Genomic DNA, 20,932 nt, shown 5'->3' with positions numbered 1-20,932 from the left:
TTGGAAACATCCCCCCTTTGTGGCGTTTTTTAAGTATTATTTTTACCCAACCTTTTATGCGAATAGTTTTTTGATATTGTTGTTGATTTATCTAATGGGATTTAATAAATGCTCAATTTTCGACAATATTGGTTTTTGCGTTTTTTGTTAGCATAAAACATAGCAGAGTTCACATGTGTGCTACACTGGGGAAATCACAGCTTAAACACGATAGTATAATTGTATTTATGTGCAACATAAAGGAATATATGTCTATGTTAAATTTTGATAAAACCAGTTAGTCAAGTATTTCAGGAACCGGGTTACTTTAACCCGTGTGTAACTTTGATTTTTTTTTAAAACTGTTCGATGCTTATGGATGTGCCAGGTAGTTCTTCAGTCATACTCCCAGTTTTTCTTTTCGAAAACGTGATATTGACTTTATTTGACCTTGAGATATATCGGATGTCAACAGAAGACCTTTTAACTTTTCAGACCACAGGTCCATTGGTGCCTTGCTCATATTTTCCCCTCGTTTCGTTGATTTTGAGTTAGAACTGAAGTTTCATTTACATATAAATCTTCTCTGTTTTGTTTTTGGGGACGCTTACCCTTCTAAAACTCCTGGTCGTGTTTTCGTTTTACATATTCAAAGATTCTGATGTTAATTTCCATTTTGTTTATATGTTACTTTTGCGTGATATCTTTTTACGTGTTGAGTTTTAAGGGTTGCACATGAATACTCACACATTTGGCATGACATTTCTATTTTGGAAAATTGGTTGAAAAGTAAGATTAAAAAAATTCCATCGCCGCCTAATGTACCAGAATTGAAAATATTTAGAACAGACTGCAATGTTATTGCTAGAGTGTTTTCCTACAGAGTTAGCTGACAATTTAACACATTATACATGTAATTGTGCAATTAAGATGATAATTACTAGCATCGATTGCTTGTTACTCGAGTCACTTTTCCGTTCATTAACCGGAAACGTTTGTAAGAATAGAAATATAAAAGCATTCTTCAATGTGAGATTAGAACACTTGTTTCAGATTTCCTTGAGGGTAGATAGTAGAGCGGGCAGATTTTCATGCCAATTACACGCATCTGAAAGCATGTTGTTGATATCAATTTTCACAAACCGCTAAGTACGTCTTAATTACGTAAGCCATGAAATAAGATAATATGTAAAATTCACCACTTCTGTAGGCCTGGCACTTGACGATGTGTTTTAGGTCAGACCCCACAATGTGATATCTCATATACATGTATTACCATTCGACCTCAAGCTGTAAAAAGAGAAGAAACCACAAATATGCACAACTAAATCTACACAGGGGGTACAAGGGGCTCAATTTTAAGACAAGTTTCTAAGTTGTAGGTACAAGATACAATATACTAAGCTGTACCAAAAGGTACTAAATTTTAGGTACAATACACTAGGTTGTAGGTGCGAGACACAAGATGCTAAGTTTTGCCACCATATACTAAGTTGTAGGTACAAGATACAAGATACTAAGTTGTACTAAAATATATTATGTTGTAGGTACAAGATATAAGATACTTAGTTGTACCACCAGATACGAATTTGTAGGTACAAAATACAATATACTAAGTTATACTGCAAAATACAGAGTTGTTCGTACTCGATACAAAGTTGCGCACATAAAATACTTAAATGTTCATACAAGATGCTAAGTCGTGCCTACACCATACATAATTTTCATAGAGGCCCTAATATGCCGCCGTAGGCTTGGCACTTGACGATGTGTTTCAAGTAAGACCACACCATAGCACATTTCAGATTTATTGTCATGTGACCTCAAGATCTATCAACAAGAGAAACCACACACATGACCAATTAAATCTACAAATACTTGTTGAGTCAACATGCTAGGAACATGGATATTATCTATTAGGTGACAATATGATATTCTGATACGACTTGCTCACGTTTTGCCTTTTGATATTGATATCAATAGAAACTGTTGTAGGTACAAGATACTAAGATTTAGGTACACAATACAGTTCAACCCACTAAGTACAAACTCTGATACACAAAAACTCGATTTATGCGAATGAAAATCAAATCTCCTGCAATCCGTGTGCAATATGCTTATATTATTTACCAACTTAATACGAATCGGTTACGACGAAAATCCGAATAATACACAGACATGCCAGGGACCCTTGACCACTGTTTGTGTTGTTTTAAACCGACATAATACGAAGTGTTAAAGTCAGAGTCAGCCAAGTGTGACGCAGGTTAGTTTCCATTACCTTTGTCTTGTACCGACCCACGCGCTCTATAGAAACAGTATACAGCTATAGGCAGGTATACAGGTAAATGAGTAGTGTTCAATTGAACAATGGTTTACCATTTGAGATTACTGAGGCTGACATTATCAATTCTGTGAAAGGAAAAGAGCTCCACGAGAGCGATGATGACAATGATGAAGGTACTGTCCCCGAAACATGCGTTGCAGATAGCGAGGCCCGCGAATGACTTTACAAGTTGAACTCATTCGTTTAAAAACAAAATGACGTTCAAGATTGTGTTTTCAAAAATCTCTAAGACCTGGACATAATGTACTAAGATTAAGGTACACGATACTAAGTTGTACTACAAGATACGAAGTTATATCACAATAAACTAAGTTGTACTACAGGGTACTAAATTGTACTACATGGTACTAACTTGTAGTACATGTTACAAAGTTTGTAGGTACAAGGTACTAAGTTGTGCCACAAAGTACTAAGTTGTACTACATGGTACTAAGTTGTACTACATTTAAGTTTGTAGGTACAAGGTACTAAGTTCTACGTCTTAGAACACGTTTTTTTCTCTTTGTATCGCTGCTCGGTAGTGTGATTTATCTGTATTACTGAATACACATATGTATATATAAGATACTAAGTTGTACTACAAGGTACTAAATTGTTGTACTACATGGTACTAAGTTTGTAGGTACAAGGTACTAAGTTCTACGTCTTAGAACACGTTTTTTTTTTCTCTTTGTATCGCTGCTAGGCAGTATGATTTATCTGTATTACTGAATATATACCTACTGGGGATTTAAACAGGATCATTTGGAGTCTAGCGTTGATGCTGATGTAGTGTGACTGACTACTAGATCCGTAATATAGAAGGTAGGATATCATTGCTTTTTAACAATCTTGTTTTTTAGTAGATTGCTTATGTTGGCTTAATAGAACAGTTTGATGTATTTATAGATTGAAGTTATTGACGACGCTTTATAATGATGACCATTGATATAGTAGACCTGATTAGCGCCGGTTCAGAATATTGACAGTTTATGTTAAACACCCATCCAGAATACATGTACGTCTTTCAAAAAATCATCAATATCTAAAAAGTAGGAAATTGGTTAAAGTATTGGATTGATATACATCCTATACTGAACTGTTCAGGCCCATTTGAATTATCCTTACTCTCCTGGAATTCTAGTGTTTCGTTTCTAAAACGACACAGCTCTATAAGGCAGAGGGGCTCGGTTTCAGGGTTTTGAGTAAAATATGACATCACATTACAATCATAACACCTATAGATTAAGTTTTCACAATATTATAAAACTTTATAAAAATCGGGATTATCGATAACCCGATTGAAAAAGTTTCAGAATATACATAAATACTTAATTCATAGTGTTGTAGCTGTTAACTGATATCATATGTAACTCATAATCCCGGAACCGAGCCCCTGTGTTCTCCAAACAATAAAACGTCAAAACCAGTTGGACATTTGCCAGCTTGCTGGGCATCGAGTGGCGTATGCTGTACAGATCTGCATACCGTTTAAAAAAATAAAAGATGTCGCAACATTCCGGCCCATGTGTTCAATAAAAATGTACTTCCAAACATTCTTCAAAATCCAACCGGAAAATGTAGCAGTCGTCGCATGAACAGGAAGTATCCCGACAAACTGTCTGCAGTGGTCGAATGTCGTACGATCCTTTGGGTTAAAGGTCATTAGAAGCTCTGAAAACACAAATATCTTATAATGACTCGGATGCGATTATTTGATGGAGATTTTTTTTCTTTTTTAGAAGAAAGTCAGGTTATACAAAATTATTGACACTGCAAACTAGCCGCCCTACCTAGATTTTTTTTCATTTTCATTTCAAGAATTTTTCGATTCATAAAACATATTTACTTGATGTTTTCCGGGTCAATGAATTTCCCGGGTTGGTTGATATTTTCCAGGTCAGATTCTGACCAATTATTTACAAAATACGATCAGCAGAAAGCAATCTGACGTTGGTAAATATATTTATAAAAAAACGACAAAATGATAAAAATATGCAGACAATTTTCGACTTGTAATATTAATGATGAATTTGAATTGATGGGGTTAGCTTGGGATAATTTGGCTTGACCGGTAAATAAAAATAATATGATAAACCGATTTTCCAACTTCCTTTTGGTTATACTTAGTCTGATAAGACAGTTAGAGCCACTTGACATCTAGACATTTAACATAAAACCATATTAGCCATAAACAATATAGGCCCCGAAACCACAAATATGTGTAGCTTGCGGCCATGGTACAAGCGCGTTTTTCCCACAAAGGATTAATTACTATATTGTGAACTTCTCAAATAAAATAAACGATAACATTTCATAATTGAAACTTGATTACTTGTGTGTGGATTTTTGCTGATGGATGAAGGGTGCAGTCGATCTTTTTTACAGCATACTGACAATTTTTAAGTAGCAAAACCGTCAGGATACTGTACTGGAATTCCTAAAAAGATCGTGATGTGGTTCATAAAATGTTAGTAAGTATATATAAATTGGTTGAACTGTTTCTTTTTATGTGATCCTGCTCCTAGTCAGGGTCAGCAGTTTGAGATAATAACAAACCAAGGACTTTCTAACTTACTACTATTGTCTTTGGAGAAAAATATATTTCCAGTAATCAGTTAAGTACATATCTCAATTTGAACCCATGACAGTGTCATCAATATGGTTTCCGCCACACCTTTTCATATCATATTTTGAGATTGAATCCTGGTAATATGAAAATGCGTTTTGTCACTATTCCAACTGAAGGTGTTTGAGAAGCGTATCTAGTTTTCTGATGATTCAGACATATCTCAATACTCTCTGACTCTGATACCAGGCCTGCATGGTGTCAGGACCAGAGGCAACTCGGGCTTAGTTCATTAGAAATTGCAGAGGCCACAGCAGAGATTACCGATTAAAGTATGTATCTGAAAGATATTTTTAAACTTATTATAATCTTTTGTACACATATCATCCTTTTGTCTCGCTTAATATGGCACGGACAGGCGATAATCACTGTAATGGACAGGAACGTAGTATTATGTTATCAAGACGTCGTCAAGTACGAATGACACCTCCGATAAGGCTGAACTTGAATTACGTATCCGATATATAAATGTTTGATTGGTCGATATCTACTACTAACGTTACCCAACAAGCAGACAGCGGACACAAGCTGTCTGTTGTGACGAAACCTCTGGTTTGGCGCATCAGGTTGTAATTATAATGTTGAGAAATATATACAACTATTTACAAAACATGAATCTATGTTTCGCACTTCGTTTACCCATTTTCAATCTGATATACAAAACTGACCTCAACCGGCGAGACACAATCATTCAACCTCTCATTTGTTCACTCCTTATTTTTGTCACACTCAACACCTCGTTCCCTGACTCTTAAAAACTAAAATTTCATGCTTATAATCTAATCCTAAAACAATTTAATGACCTCTCTTGACACTCTCTCCACATGTCCGCGGCACTGGTATTAACTCATTATGGATGTTTTTGGGTAAATAAATACCTCATTTATAAAAAAAAATAAGGTAGTTGTTATGTCACGCCCGATTTTATTATGTTTGCATCAAAATCGGAGAATGCCAGGTTTTCACACAGTAGTTCGCTCTGGCCGTACACCAGACATGGTGTCAGGGCCAGTGGGAACTCGGGCTAATGTGACTCCTGACTGAATTTACCCCAATCAACGTTATTCCTCTGCCTCACTGTACACTCCACAAACCCTATATATATATGTAAAATAGAGAGCGTGTTTTCTATCTTTATTCGTTGTACTTCCCAAGTTTTTTCATACCAGTTTTGTAAACCTTCAGTAAATCAAAGCTTGTAAGCTTTGAAGATATTTATGACGTTATGTGGGTATAGAGATAATGTGGATTAAATGGGTCATTGTTTAAATACATGGTTACGTATCCTTACGTTTCAATGAAAACAATACATGTATTTTCCATAATGAGTGTCAAACAGCATTGTAATAACAAAGGATACGCAGTTCTATCTATAGGGAGGAATGCATATATATCATTTCTGATTTTCAAGATTCTTGATATGTAAAATATATTTTATAATTCTAGGTCACCACCAAACAGACAAAAGTAATGATATGAAAAACTATTTATGTAAGCATTTAATATATCGCTTACACCAAGTACAATAACAAACAAGTTAGTGGACCCTTACATAAACCAAACTATCTCTGCAAAATATTCCAGTTACGACAACAAGCTTAATCCTTCTTCAATCAAATATATTTATTTTGTACGAGTCAAAAATCTTTCGTATACAGAATATTGCACACGAAGACGTGAACAGTTCATCACAGTATTACTTCAAAGCAAATGCTTTATTGAAATGAAAAATTGAAAAAGACGAAAAAGACGAAAAAAACCCAACCAAAACCCACAAACAAAAAAACCAATAAGTATAATTCTATAGGATTACATTTTAGAGATTTGGTTTCTACATAACTTTATGATATGTGGCTACTTAACAAAACCGATTTGTATTTAACTCTAATGCAGGCGTCAAACTATGTGTTGTAGGGTGTGCTGCACACACGTGGTTTTACAATACACATAGGCTGGGGATTTTTACCGAACCACTTGGAGCCGAGCTGTTGACGCGGTAAGGCTGATTACTCAATACCTGCTGTTAAAGGTAGGATATGATTGTTTTGTTTACCAATATATATGTATTTGTTTGACTTGTAATGATTACGTTTGCTTTGAGGGACATTTTGACGCAAATAGCTCTGTTTACATTTTCTCTCGAAAATAACTGCCTTTATATCGTGTATACTTACATGTATAAGGGTTCTCATCTTGCATAGTCTGACACATGTCGTGTGAAGTATTATCTATGAAGGCCGATGTCGACTGGTCACTTTTAAACACTCTTGTATTTTAAGGACGCAGGCCGGTTCGGTCTATGTTACAGATTTATGTTCTTGTGTCGATAAATGTGTACCGAGTCACATTTTGTTTTGAGTGGAACATTTGAATGTGTGCTGTGGCCGTGGTAGGCCGCTGGTATCAGTCGTCATAACTACAGATCAGATCACAACTCGAGACTCTGTGAAAAACGATAGAGGATAATTTTGAGACGGAGATTTATTTCTGTAAAGTCTTAATGGATAACTGGTATTAGTCGTCATAAGTACAAGTCAAAACGATAAATGACAATTTGATGGAACCGGAGAGTTATTTATGTAACGTCTTTATGGATGACAGTGTGATAGGCAATGTATAACCTTAGATCTTATTTAACATTCAACTGTAAACCAAAAAAGCCACAAAACCACTAAGTACGCCACGGTCCTTACCCAAGTGTACTTCAGTATGCAATACGGTATTCTTTCCAGCTCACAAATCTGCTATAAAGATGTTTATAATAACATGTACTGTGATATGTTTAGTTGATGTATATGGGATGAAGGAGACATATTCAATTTTGGGATGGACGTATATTTATTGTATGATAGCATGGTAAATAATTCTTCATATAAAGATATTTCAATGCCAGTTTGATGTTCTATTTAACTGCTGTTATTATACTATAAACAGGTATTTAGAAGTAAATACATTGATTGATGCTAAATGTTTAATGTGTAGAAATGGATTTAAATGCAGTTGCCTATGAAATGTAGGCTTCATTATGTTTTTTATTAATGAGACATGAAATCTAAATTGATCTAAATATAGTAAACTTATGATTTGTTCAATACGTTATTATAACTTTATAAATGAGAAATGAAATCTAAATTGATCTTAAAATAGCAACACTATGAATAGTATGTTTACTTTCTTTTGATTTTATTAATTAGACATGCAATGACAATGATCAATGATTAACAAAAATAACGAATATAGAATTATCAAAGTACAATTGATTAAAAGTTTATTATGAGAAATTTAGAGAATAAAATGTATCATATGATAAATCTTCAATAACAGAGAATATCTACATAAAAACGGAATTTTAAATCTACTTAAATATCCATAAATGGAGGACAACATGTAAACAGGAGTAAGTTTCACATTGAAAATATAAAATGAGTAAGAATAAGACCAGGTTTTTCGGAAGGGCAAGTGTCTTATACTTCTTTGATGACACATGTCATTCAAAATCTGGTCTGACGCAAATACTTTCCTAAAATGAGAATGATAGGGTTATTGATTTCCATTAATACTACAGTATATATGAATCCAATAAACTTGATGTGGAATTATACCTGTGCTTTCATACCAGGTTTGCCTAGTTCCCTTGATGTAAACAAAGACTATTCTATTATGCAATACAAGGAATTTTATCACCCTCGATGTGAAAATAGACCAGTCCTATGCTTTCATACAAGTTGTCTTAATCCCCTTGATGTGAAAATAGACCAGTCCTATGCTTTCATACAAGTTGTCTTAATCCCCTTGATGTGAAAATAGACTTTCCTTTCCTATCATTTACTACAAGGTTTTCTTATCACCCTTGATGTGAAAATAGACCCGTCCTAATTTGCATACATACATAACAGACCGAATACGGGGATGGATTTAGAGTGTTTCTTTTTTAATGCGTTACAGCATTTTAATATTTATAAGAACATGACATACGGTCTCTGTTCTTACATGGTTAAACTGCAACAGTTCTTAGGTATATGTGTATGGGAGAGATCTTAAGTGCACAGGGTGAGATCATTTAAGAGTGTGACGCTCTATAAAATTGACAGGAAGTTTCTCCATCATGTTGGCTAAAAACCAAGTAATTCGAAACCATGGCGAATATCAATAAGCCGTTTTCGAAATTTTGTTAGTATCAGATGGCGGTTATTCATTAGAATGATAAAAAAGATGAAAAAACACTCGAAATAATATCAAATATTTTGAGTTTGCTTTATATTTGAAGATTATGTAACACACACATTATTTCAAATACCGAAACTGTGTATTTAGTTATTCAAACATTACTTAATTTATTTTCTAATACAAACAGATGTTATTGACTATAGCTGTGTACGGACATCTGAAACAGGATAAATAGTTAGATACAGGTGTTTGTTTGACTAAATCGGTGTTGATATCAGAATTTTTTATTTCGAAATTCGAATAAATAAGCTGTAGTAGATTATAAAATGTTAGCAACGAATCATAAAAGCAACATTTGTTTGACATAATGCACTTCTCTGAAAAAAGCAAAAGTTAACAAGCAAAAAATAAAATAAACAAATTGAAACCGTACAGTGGTATGATGGAAGAATGCTTGATTTTTATTACTGCAATTTGTTTATTGTTCAAATTAAAAAAATTATCTTCTGAACCAATTAAAATTGGAAATAGAGGGTCAAGGTCAAATCTGCCGTCAAATTTCCTAATGAACATGTAATCTACGCCTGTACACACAATTTAAATATTAGATACGCATTTGGCATGCCTTGTCAGTCAGAATCTAGCAGAAGGCGTTTAATTCATATTGAATACATTTATTTAATTTACTGATGTTAACACGAAAATTCAAGTATTTAAGCGTCCGAAACAATATCAACTCTCATTTCACGACTAGAAAACCGCCGGACAGAAAACCGCCGGACATAAAACCGCCGCAGAGAACCTAAGATAGCTCTGTATTCAACGATGGGGAAATATCATTGCGGCCAAGTGTAGATGAATCACAGATACTAGGTACTTGAAAATATACTAATGTTACAATCTGAGAACAACGAAACAAATATTTCGTTGACAAAAACGACGACATTGTAAAATTGATTGAAACCAGACTAGTAAGGAAAATAACTGGGATCCTTAAACAGATATATTTATCGTGATTTACAGGAAGCAATTACTATGACCGAGTTGTTAGGGTGACGGCTAGAGAATGATTGCCGCCTAATCGGCATCCCTATCTACGAGCATGTATAACACGTGCGAGATTACACTTAACGCTAACTATACACATACTTGTTTTTTCTCTGTGAAACCCAGGATTGCATCAAAACGTATCAAGAAAGGCCATCAATGATTTGCCATGATACAACCTGTTGCAGACTACATATACGTTGCAAATAAAAACATAAGAGGTACAGATCGGATCAATTAACAATACTCAATACAATACAAAACAATACAATACAAAACGATACAATACAAAACAATACAATACAAAACAATACAATACAATACAAAACAATAGAATACAAAACAATACAATACAATATAATATTTTCTCGGTAGCTTTCTAAAGATATATCTAACACATGAAATTAACATAGGGTACATCTAACTGTCTGCACTCTGCTAGTTAATTTTGCTTCATCATCGTAGTATAATTGGAAATTTGCCTACATGGTGAAAAGCTGCTGCGTCATCCTACCAAGATATGTACTCCGTCACATTTCTGCTAGATAACAATGTGTAGGAGTGAAAAAGATTACCGACATCTGTTTAAGGTTAATCTAAATAGGATATACAGTGACATTTTACAAGCATATAAGTCACTTCTATGGTGCAATGAAACAGAAATAACTTATTCAATTGATGATATGTATCACGGCTAACTGAGTCTTGCTATTGACATGCAATCTATGTTTATAAGTGTATAAAGCAGGTAGAAGGGTCATTTGTTTGACCGAATTTTACTTTATAAAAGAATAAACACTTATTATCTTTTGTCCTTGAAATGCAATGGCGGCTATGGATGATGTTGATACAGTGTATGGCATGTAGGTAGATATGGACCTTAAAATGAGCGAGTGGAATGTAGAGCATTATATCGGTCATCAGAGATTATTATCGTGGATAATCAAAGGAATAGTTGACAATGAACGGAAGTGGGTGTTATTTGTAGCATTTTTAAAAATCAGGGCCCGTGCTTTCACGTACTAGACGTGTATGACAGAAATCAGTGTTTCACTAAAATAACAATGTTGTATTATTTCAAATGAGCTTTTGTAATCTTTTAAGTGTATCAGGTTGTACGTAAAACCTACTCTAGCGTTCTGTTCTCGTTCTCTGTAGGCCGGAGTTAAAACTGCCTGTATATACAAAAGTATGAATGGGGATTTGTAAGATTTCGAAAATCTAGAAGTAAATAGCACGCGTATAACACTTGAAAGTTAAAAGTAATATCTATGCGATTTATAGTTTTCAAAATGAGGTAGAAATTGAGCGAGCAGTAGGCTTATACAGTTTGATTTCTCCACAACAAAGTCTTATCTAATCTACTGTTTACTTGACTTTTTTTTTTGATAAAACCATGGATGAAAGTTTTCAGTATCAATACTGAATTCAGTATTTTGGAAACATACCCAGCCCCTCCCCCCATATATATCTATGTTAAATTTTGATAAAGTATTTCAGGAACCGGGTTACTTTAACCCGTGTGTAACTCTGAAAAAATGTTCGATGCTTATGGATATGCCAGATAGTTCTGTCATATTCCCAGTTTTTCCTTTCGAAAACGTGATATTGCCTTTATTTGACCTTGAGGTATATAGCGGATGTCGACAGAAGACGTTTACTTTTTCGGACAACAGGTCCGTTGGTGCCTTGCTCATATTTCCCCCTCGTTTTGTTGATTTTGAGATAGAACAGAAGTTTCGTTTACATATAAATCTCCTCTGTTATGTTTTTGGAGACGCTTACCCTTCTAAAACACCTGGTCGTGTTATCGTTAAACCTATTCAAAGATTCTAATGTTAATTTACATTTTGTTTATATGTTACTTTTGCGTGATATCTATTTACATGTTGAGTTTTAAGGGTTGCACATGAATACTCACACATTTGGCATGACATTTCTATTTTGGAAAATTGGTTGAAAAGTAAGATTAAACAAATTCCATCGCCGCCTAATGTACAAAAATTGAAAATATTTAGAACAGACTGCAATGTTATTGCTAGAGTATTTTACTACGGATTTAGCTGACAATCTGACACATTATACATGTAATTGTGCAATTAAGATGATTATCACTAACACCGATTGCTTGTTACTCGAGTCACTTTTCCGCTCACTAACCGGAAACGTTTGTAAGAATAAAAATACAAAAGCATTCTTCAATGTGAGATTAGAACACTGGTTTCAGATTTCCTTGAGAGTAGATAGTAGAGCGGGCAGATTTTCTTGCCAATTACACGCATCTGAAAGCATGTTGTTGATATCAATTTTCACAAACCGCTAAGTACGTCTTAATCACGTAAGCCATGAAATTAGATAATATGTACAATTGACCACTTCTGTAAGCCTGGCACTTGACGATGTGTTTTAGGTCAGACCACACTATGTCATATCTCATTTAAAGAGCAGAAACCACAAATATGCACAACTAAATCTACACAGGGGGTACAAGGTGCTCAATCTTAAGACAAGTTTCTAAGTTGTAGGTACAAGATACAATATACTAAGCTGTACCAAAAGGTACTAAATTTTAGGTACAAGACACTAGGTTGTAGGTGCGAGACACAAGATGCTAAGTTTTGCCACCATATACTTAGTTGTAGGTACAAGATACAAGATACTAAGTTGTACTTAAATATAATATGTTGTAGGTACAAGATATCAGATACTTAGTTGTACCACCAGATACGAATTTGTAGGTACAAGATACAATATACTAAGTTGTACTACAAAATATAGTTGTTCGTACTCGATACAAAGTTGCGCACATAAAATACTTAAATAATCATACAAGATGCTAAGTCGAGCCTACATCATACATAATTTTCATAGTGGCCCTAATATGCCGCCGTAGGCTTGGCACTTGACAATGTGTTTCAAGTAAGACCACACCATAGCACATTTAAGATTTATTGCCATGTGACCTCAAGTTCTATCAACAAGAGAACCCACACACATGAACAATTAAATCTACAAATACTTGTTGAGTCAACATGCTAGGAACATGGATATTATCTATTAGGTGACAATATGATATTCTGATACGACTTGCTCACGTTTTGCCTTTTGATATTGATATAAATATAAACTGTTGTAGGTACAAGATACTAAGATTTAGGTACACAATACAGTCCAACCCACTAAGTACAAACTCTGATACACAAAAACTCGATTTATGCGAATGAAAATCAAATCTCCTGCAATCCGTGTGCAATATGCTTATATTATTTACCCACTTAATACGAATCGGTTACGACGAAAATCCGAATAATACACAGACATGCCAGGGACCCTTGACCACTGCTTGTGTTGTTTTAAACCGACATAATACGAAGTGTTAAAGTCAGAGTCAGCCAAGTGTGACGCAGGTAAGTTTCCATTACCTTTGTCTTGTACCGACCCACGCGCTCTATAGAAACAGTATACAGCTATAGGCAGGTATACAGGTAAATGAGTAGTGTTCAATTGAACAATGGTTTACCATTTGAGATTACTGAGGCTGACATTATCAATTCTGTGAAAGGAAAAGAGCTCCACGAGAGCGATGATGACAATGATGAAGGTACTGTCCCCGAAACATGCGTTGCAGATAGCGAGGCCCGCGAATGACTTTACAAGTTGAACTCATTCGTTTAAAAACAAAATGACGTTCAAGATTGTGTTTTCAAAAATCTCTAAGACCTGGACATAATGTACTAAGATTAAGGTACACGATACTAAGTTGTACTACAAGATACGAAGTTATATCACAATAAACTAAGTTGTACTACAGGGTACTAAATTGTACTACATGGTACTAACTTGTAGTACATGTTACAAAGTTTGTAGGTACAAGGTACTAAGTTGTGCCACAAAGTACTAAGTTGTACTACATGGTACTAAGTTGTACTACATTTAAGTTTGTAGGTACAAGGTACTAAGTTCTACGTCTTAGAACACGTTTTTTTCTCTTTGTATCGCTGCTCGGTAGTGTGATTTATCTGTATTACTGAATACACATATGTATATATAAGATACCAAGTTGTTCTTCATGGTACTAAGTTGTACTACATGGTACTAAGTTTGTAGGTACAAGGTACTAAGTTCTACGTCTTAGAACACGTTTTTTTTCTCTTTGTATCGCTGCTAGGCAGTATGATTTATCTGTATTACTGAATATATACCTACTGAGGATTTAAACAGGATCATTTGGAGTCTAGCGTTGATGCTGATGTAGTGTGACTGACTACTAGATCCGTAATATAGAAGGTAGGATATCATTGCTTTTTAACAATCTAGTTTTTTAGTATATTGCTTATGTTGGCTTAATAGAACAGTTAGATGTATTTATAGATTGAAGTTATTGACGACGCTTTATAATGATGACCATTGATATAGTAGACCTGATTAGCGCCGGTTCAGAATATTGACAGTTTATGTTAAACACCCATCCAGAATACATGTACGTCTTTCAAAAAATCATCAATATCTAAAAAGTAGGAAATTGGTTAAAGTATTGGATTGATATACATCCTATACTGAACTGTTCAGGCCCATTTGAATTATCCTTACTCTCCTGGAATTCTAGTGTTTCGTTTCTAAAACGACACAGCTCTATAAGGCAGAGGGGCTCGGTTTCAGGGTTTTGAGTAAAATATGACATCACGTTACAATCATAACACTATAGATTAAGTTTTCACAATATTTTAAAACTTTATAAAAATCGGGATTATCGATAATCCGATTGAAAAAGTTTCAGAATATACATAAATACTTAATTCATAGTGTTGTAGCTGTTAACTGATATCATATGTTACTCATAATCCCGGAACCGAGCCCCTGTGTTCTCCAAACAATAAAACGTCAAAACCAGTTGGACATTTGCCAGCTTGCTGGGCATCGAGTGGCGTATGCTGTACAGATCTGCATACTGTTTAAAAAAAATAAAAGATTTGGCAACATTCGGCCTATGTGTTCAATAAAAATGTACTCCCAAACATTCTTCAAAATCCAACCGGAAAATGTATCAGTCGTCGCATGAACAGGAAGTATCCCGACAAACTGTCTGCAGTGGTCGAATGTCGTACGATTCTTTGGGTTAAAGGTCATTAGAAGCTCTGAAAACACAAATATCTTATAATGACTTGGATGCGATTATTTGATGAAGATTTTTTTCTTTTTTAGAAGAAAGTCAGGTTACACAAAATTATTGACACTGCAAACTAGCCGCCCTACCTAGATTTTTTTCATTTTCATTTCAAAAACTTTTCGATTCATAAAACAGTAATTAGAACTGCGGAGAATGGGCTTGTATCCATATAATCTAATACTCTACTCATGTTTTTGAACGTTATCAGCAAATAACTTAGTTAATTATATTTGTGTAATTAACATTTAATTTTGAATTTAATTTAAAGTATAATCTCTGTAAACGACCCGCTGAGCATCATTGATGTGAAACATGTTACTTCCTGTATGATGTTCATTTTCCATATATATTCCACATATTTACTTGATGTTTTCCGGGTCAATGAATTTCCCGGGTTGGTTGATATTTTCCAGGTCAGATTCTGACCAATTATTTACAAAATACGATCAGCAGAAAGCAATCTGACGTTGGTAAATATATATATAAAAAAACGACAAAATGATAAAAATATGCAGACAATTTTCGACTTGTAATATTAATGATGAATTTGAATTGATGGGGTTAGCTTGGGATAATTTGGCTTGACCGGTAAATAAAAATAATATGATATACCGATTTTCCAACTTCCTTCCGGTTATACTTAGTCTGATAAGACAGTTAGAGCCACTTGACATCTAGACATTTAACATAAAACCATATTAGCCATCAACAATATAGGCCCCGAAACCACAAATATGTGTAGCTTGCGGCCATGGTACAAGCGCGTTTTTCCCACAAAGGATTAATTACTATATTGTGAACTTCTCAAATAAAATAAACGATAACATTTCATAATTGAAACTTGATTACTTGTGTGTGGATTTTTGCTGATGGATGAAGGGTGCAGTGGATCTATTTTACAGCATACTGACAATTTTTAAGTAGCAAAACCGTCAGGATACTGTACTGGAATTCCTAAAAAGATCGTGATGTGGTTCAAAAAATCTTGGTCAGACTGTATCAACCTACATCCATTGCACTTCCAAATTTGTCCATTAGGTCATTGTAAATATTTACCTGTTAGTAAGTATATATAAATTGGTTGAACTGTTTCTTTTTATGTGAGCCTGCTCCTAGTCAGGGTCAGCAGTTTGAGATAATAACAAACCAAGGACTTTCTAACTTACTACTATTGTCTTTGGAGAAAAATATATTTCCAGTAATCAGTTAAGTACATATCTCCATTGGAACCCATGACAGTGTCATCAATATGGTTTCCGCCACACCTTTTCATATCATATTTTGAGATTGAATCCTGGTAATATGAAAATGCGTTTTGTCACTATTCCAACTGAAGGTATTGGAGAAGCGTATCTAGTTTTCTGATGATTCAGACATACCTCAATACTCTCTTACTCTGATACCAGGCCTGCATGGTGTCAGGACCAGAGGCAACTCGGGCTTAGTTCATTAGAAATTGGCCACAGCAGAGATTACCGATTAAAGTATGTATTATCTGAAAGATAGTTTTAAACTTATTATAATCTTTTGTACACATATCATCCTTTTGTCTCGCCTAATATGGCACGGACAGGCGATAATCACTGTAATGGAGAGGAACGTAGTATTATGTTATCAAGACGTCGTTAAGTACGAATGACACCTCCGATAAGGCTGAACTTGAATTACGTATCCGATATATAAATGTTTGATTGGTCGATATCTACTACTAACGTTACCCAACAAGCAGACAGCGGACACAAGCTGTCTGTTGTGACGAAACCTCTGGTTTGGCGCATCAGGTTGTAATTATAATGTTGAGAAATATATACAACTATTTACAAAACATGAATCTATGTTTCGCACTCCGTTTACATATTTTCAATCTGATATACAAAACTGACCTCAACCGGCGAGACACAATCATTCAACCTCTCATTTGTTCACTCCTTATTTTTGTCACACTCAACACCTCGTTCCCTGACTCTTAAAAACTAAAATTTCATGCTTATAATCTAATCCTAAAACAATTTAATGACCTCTCTTGACACTCTCTCCACATGTCCGCGGCACTGGTATTAACTCATTATGGATGTTTTTGGGTAAATAAATACCTCATTTATAAAAAAAAATAAGGTAGTTGTTATGTCACGCCCGATTTTATTGTGTTTGCACCAAAATCTTAGCGACACCAAACGGTGTCGGAGAATGCCAGGTTTTCACACAGTAGTTCGCTCTGGCCGTACACCAGACATGGTGTCAGGGCCAGTGGGAACTCTGGCTAATGTGACTCCTGATTGAATTTACCCCAATCAACGTTATTTCTCTGCCTCACTGTACGCTCCACAAACCCTATATATATGTGTAAAATAGAGAGCGCGTTTTCTATATATATTTGTTGTACTTCCCAAGTTTTTTCATACCAGTTTTGTAAACCTTCAGTAAATCAAAGCTTATTTATGACGTTATGTGGGTATAGAGATAATATGGATTAAATGGGTCATTGTTTAAATACATGGTTACGTATCCTTACGTTTCAATGAAAACAATACATGTATTTTACATAATGAGTGTCAAACAGCATTGTGACAACAAAAGATACGCAGTTCTATCTATAGGGAGGAATGCATATCTATCATTTCTGATTTTCAAGATTCTTGATATGTAAAGTATATTTTATGAATCTAGGTCACCACCAAACAGACAAAAGTAATGATATGAAAAACTATTTATGTAAGCATTTAATATATCGCTTACACCAAGTACAATAACAAACAAGTTAGTGGACTCTTACATATACCAAACTATCTCTGCAAAATATTCCAGTTACGACAACAATCATAATCCTTATTCAATCATATATATTCATTCTGTACGAGCAGTGATATTACTGACTAGTCGAACATCGGTTCGAATACAGAATATTTTACATGAAGACGTGTTAAGGTCTTCATTTTATTTCATAGCAAATGCTTTATTGAAATGCAATATTGAAAAAAAAATAAAAAAAATAAAATAAACAAATAAAACAAATCGATGAGTAAAATTCAATAGGATGGGTTCATCATGTTGAATTTTGCTCATCGATTTTATTTCCAATCACGTGATTGGGTTTTGACATAACTTTATGATTTGTACCTACTTAACAGAACCGATTTGTATTTAACTATAATGCAGGCGTCAAACACTGCTCCACAGCCTGAATGTGTTGTAGGGTGTGATGCCCACACGTGGTTATCATACAGTACACACAGGCTGGGGATTTTTAAAGAACTACTTGGAGTCGAGCTGTTGACGCGGTAAGGCTGGTTACTCAATGCGTGCTATTAAAGGTAGGATACAATACTTTTACCAATATATATATGTATAAGTAATGATTACATTTGCTTTGAGGAACATTTTGAGGCAAATATCAACTGCACTAAATATTTATATAGCTTTGTTAAAATTTCCCCTCGAACATAACTGGCTTCATAGTGTGTACACGTATAAGGGTTCTCAACTTGAATAGTCCGAAACTTGTCATGTGAAGTATTATCTATGAAGGCCGATATAGACTGGTCACTTTTAAACACTCATGTATTTTAAGTACGCCTGCCGATTCGGGCTATGTTACAGATTAATGTTTTTTTTTTTATAAAAATGTTTATCGAGTAACACTTTGTTTTGTGAGGAACATTTGAATATAAATGTGTGCTGTGATCATTGTAGGTCGTTATTTGCAGAACAGTTTTACTATGAAAGCGTAATAAGGTAGTCTTTCTTGTACAAAATAAGTCACATACAAAATTATGTACATTGCATCATGCAGTTAAATTGTAGCGCAGTACACATTAACCTTCAAAAGAACTGCTAAAACCGAATGTACACTTTTAAGTATAAATGTGTTTACATGGGACCAACAGGTCACTGGTCACTTTTAAAGCCTGTTACTATCAAGTGAGGAATATCGGTCGCATCAGACAGTTCATCACTATGGATGCCTGCAAGACACTTGTGCACTCACTTGTAACTTCCAGACTAGATTACGGAAATGCCTTACTGTATGGTGTACCTGCAAACGTGTCTGGTCGGCTCCAGAAACTTCAAAACACTGCAGCTCGTCTTGTCACTCGTACAAGGAAAAGAGACCACATAACACCTGTTCTCATGTCGCTTCATTGGCTCCCTGTTGAATACCGCTTCCAGTACAAGATGCTCATGTACACATATAAAGCTCTGAATGGTTTAGCTCCTATGTATCTCAGGGATCTTGTGACACCATATGTCCCATCGAGATCACTTCGATCAGAACATGAAAACTACTTGGTTGAGCCAAAGACCCGAACCAAAACATATGGGGACAGACGTTTTGATAAAGCTGCTGCCTCCCTTTGGAATCGTCTCCCTTTAAAAATTAGGAGTGCCAGAAAAATTGATTCTTTTAAGACTCTTTTGAAGACCCATCTTTTCAAATTAGCTTTTAATTAGGATGATTAAAAGTTTTAACAGTGTTTTACCAGTATTGATATATAGACTTTATAGCTGGTTTAAGCTCACCACAGGAATGACTTGTTCTTTTATATGTTTTAGTGTTTTAATATCTTGCTTTTTATATATTTTTAATGTTGTGAATTAATTTTTATTTATTTTAAGGTTGTAAAGCGCTCTAGCGTAGTTTTTAAAGCTAAATTCAGCGCTATACAAGTTCTGTATATTAATTAATTAATTAATTAAACACTCCTGTATTTTAAGTACGCAGGCCGGTTCGGTCTATGTTACAGATTTATGTTCTTTTGTCGATAAATGTGTACCGAGTCACATTTTGTTTTGAGTGGAACATTTGAATGTGTGCTGTGGCCGTGGTAGGCCGCTGATATCAGTCGTCTTAACTACAGATCAGATCACAACTCGAGACTCTGTGAAAAACGATAGAGGATAATTTTGAGACGGAGATTTATTTCTGTAACGTCTTTATGGATAACTGGTATTAGTCGTCATAAGTACAGGTCAAAACGATAAATGACAATTTGACGGAACCGGAGATTCATTTCTGTAACGTCATTATGGATAACAGTGTGATAGGCCATGTATAACCTTAGATCTTATTTAACATTAAACTGTAAACCAAACATGCCACAAAACCACTAAGTACGCCACGGTCCTAACCTAAGTGTACTACAGTATGCAATACGGTATTCTTTGCAGCCCACAAATCTGCTGTTAATATGTTTATAATAACAGACACTATGATATGTTTAGTTGATGTATATGGGAAGAGGGACGCATGTTTAATTTTGGGATGGATATATATTTATATCATAGCATAATAGATCATTATCTATATAAAGAATTATTTAACTGCTGTTATTATGATATAAACAGTTATTTAGAAGTAAATACATTGATTGTATAGAATTGGATTTAAATGCAGTTACCTATTAAATGTATGATGCTCCTTTATGGTTTTTAGCTCACCTGAGCCGAAGGCTCATGTGAGCTTTTGCTTTGTCCATCGTCCGTCGTCCGTTAACTTTTTTTAACCGAGAGTGTTGAAATTCGCATTGAATGATTAGTTAGAAGGTCCTGACTAGATATTTGTATTCATTAAGTGAAAATAAAATTCAAGATGGCTGCCATGATCGCCATCTTTGAAATT

The 20,932-nt window shown here is 34.7% G+C and overlaps 1 protein-coding gene across 1 annotated transcript; it reads left to right on the top strand.

The window, feature by feature from the left end:
* Positions 1-19,269: 19,269 nt before the first annotated feature.
* LOC117320990 lies at positions 19,270-19,764 on the top strand. The gene has a single exon (XM_033875477.1). The coding sequence runs from the start codon at positions 19,270-19,272 to the stop codon at positions 19,762-19,764; it is 495 nt and encodes a 164-aa protein (XP_033731368.1).
* The last annotated feature ends 1,168 nt before the right edge of the window (positions 19,765-20,932 follow it).

This window comes from Pecten maximus, unplaced genomic scaffold (genome assembly GCF_902652985.1).
Source record: "Pecten maximus unplaced genomic scaffold, xPecMax1.1, whole genome shotgun sequence".
Classification (NCBI taxonomy): Eukaryota; Metazoa; Mollusca; class Bivalvia; order Pectinida; family Pectinidae; genus Pecten; species Pecten maximus.
This window is presented reverse-complemented; position numbering and strand designations above follow the sequence as displayed.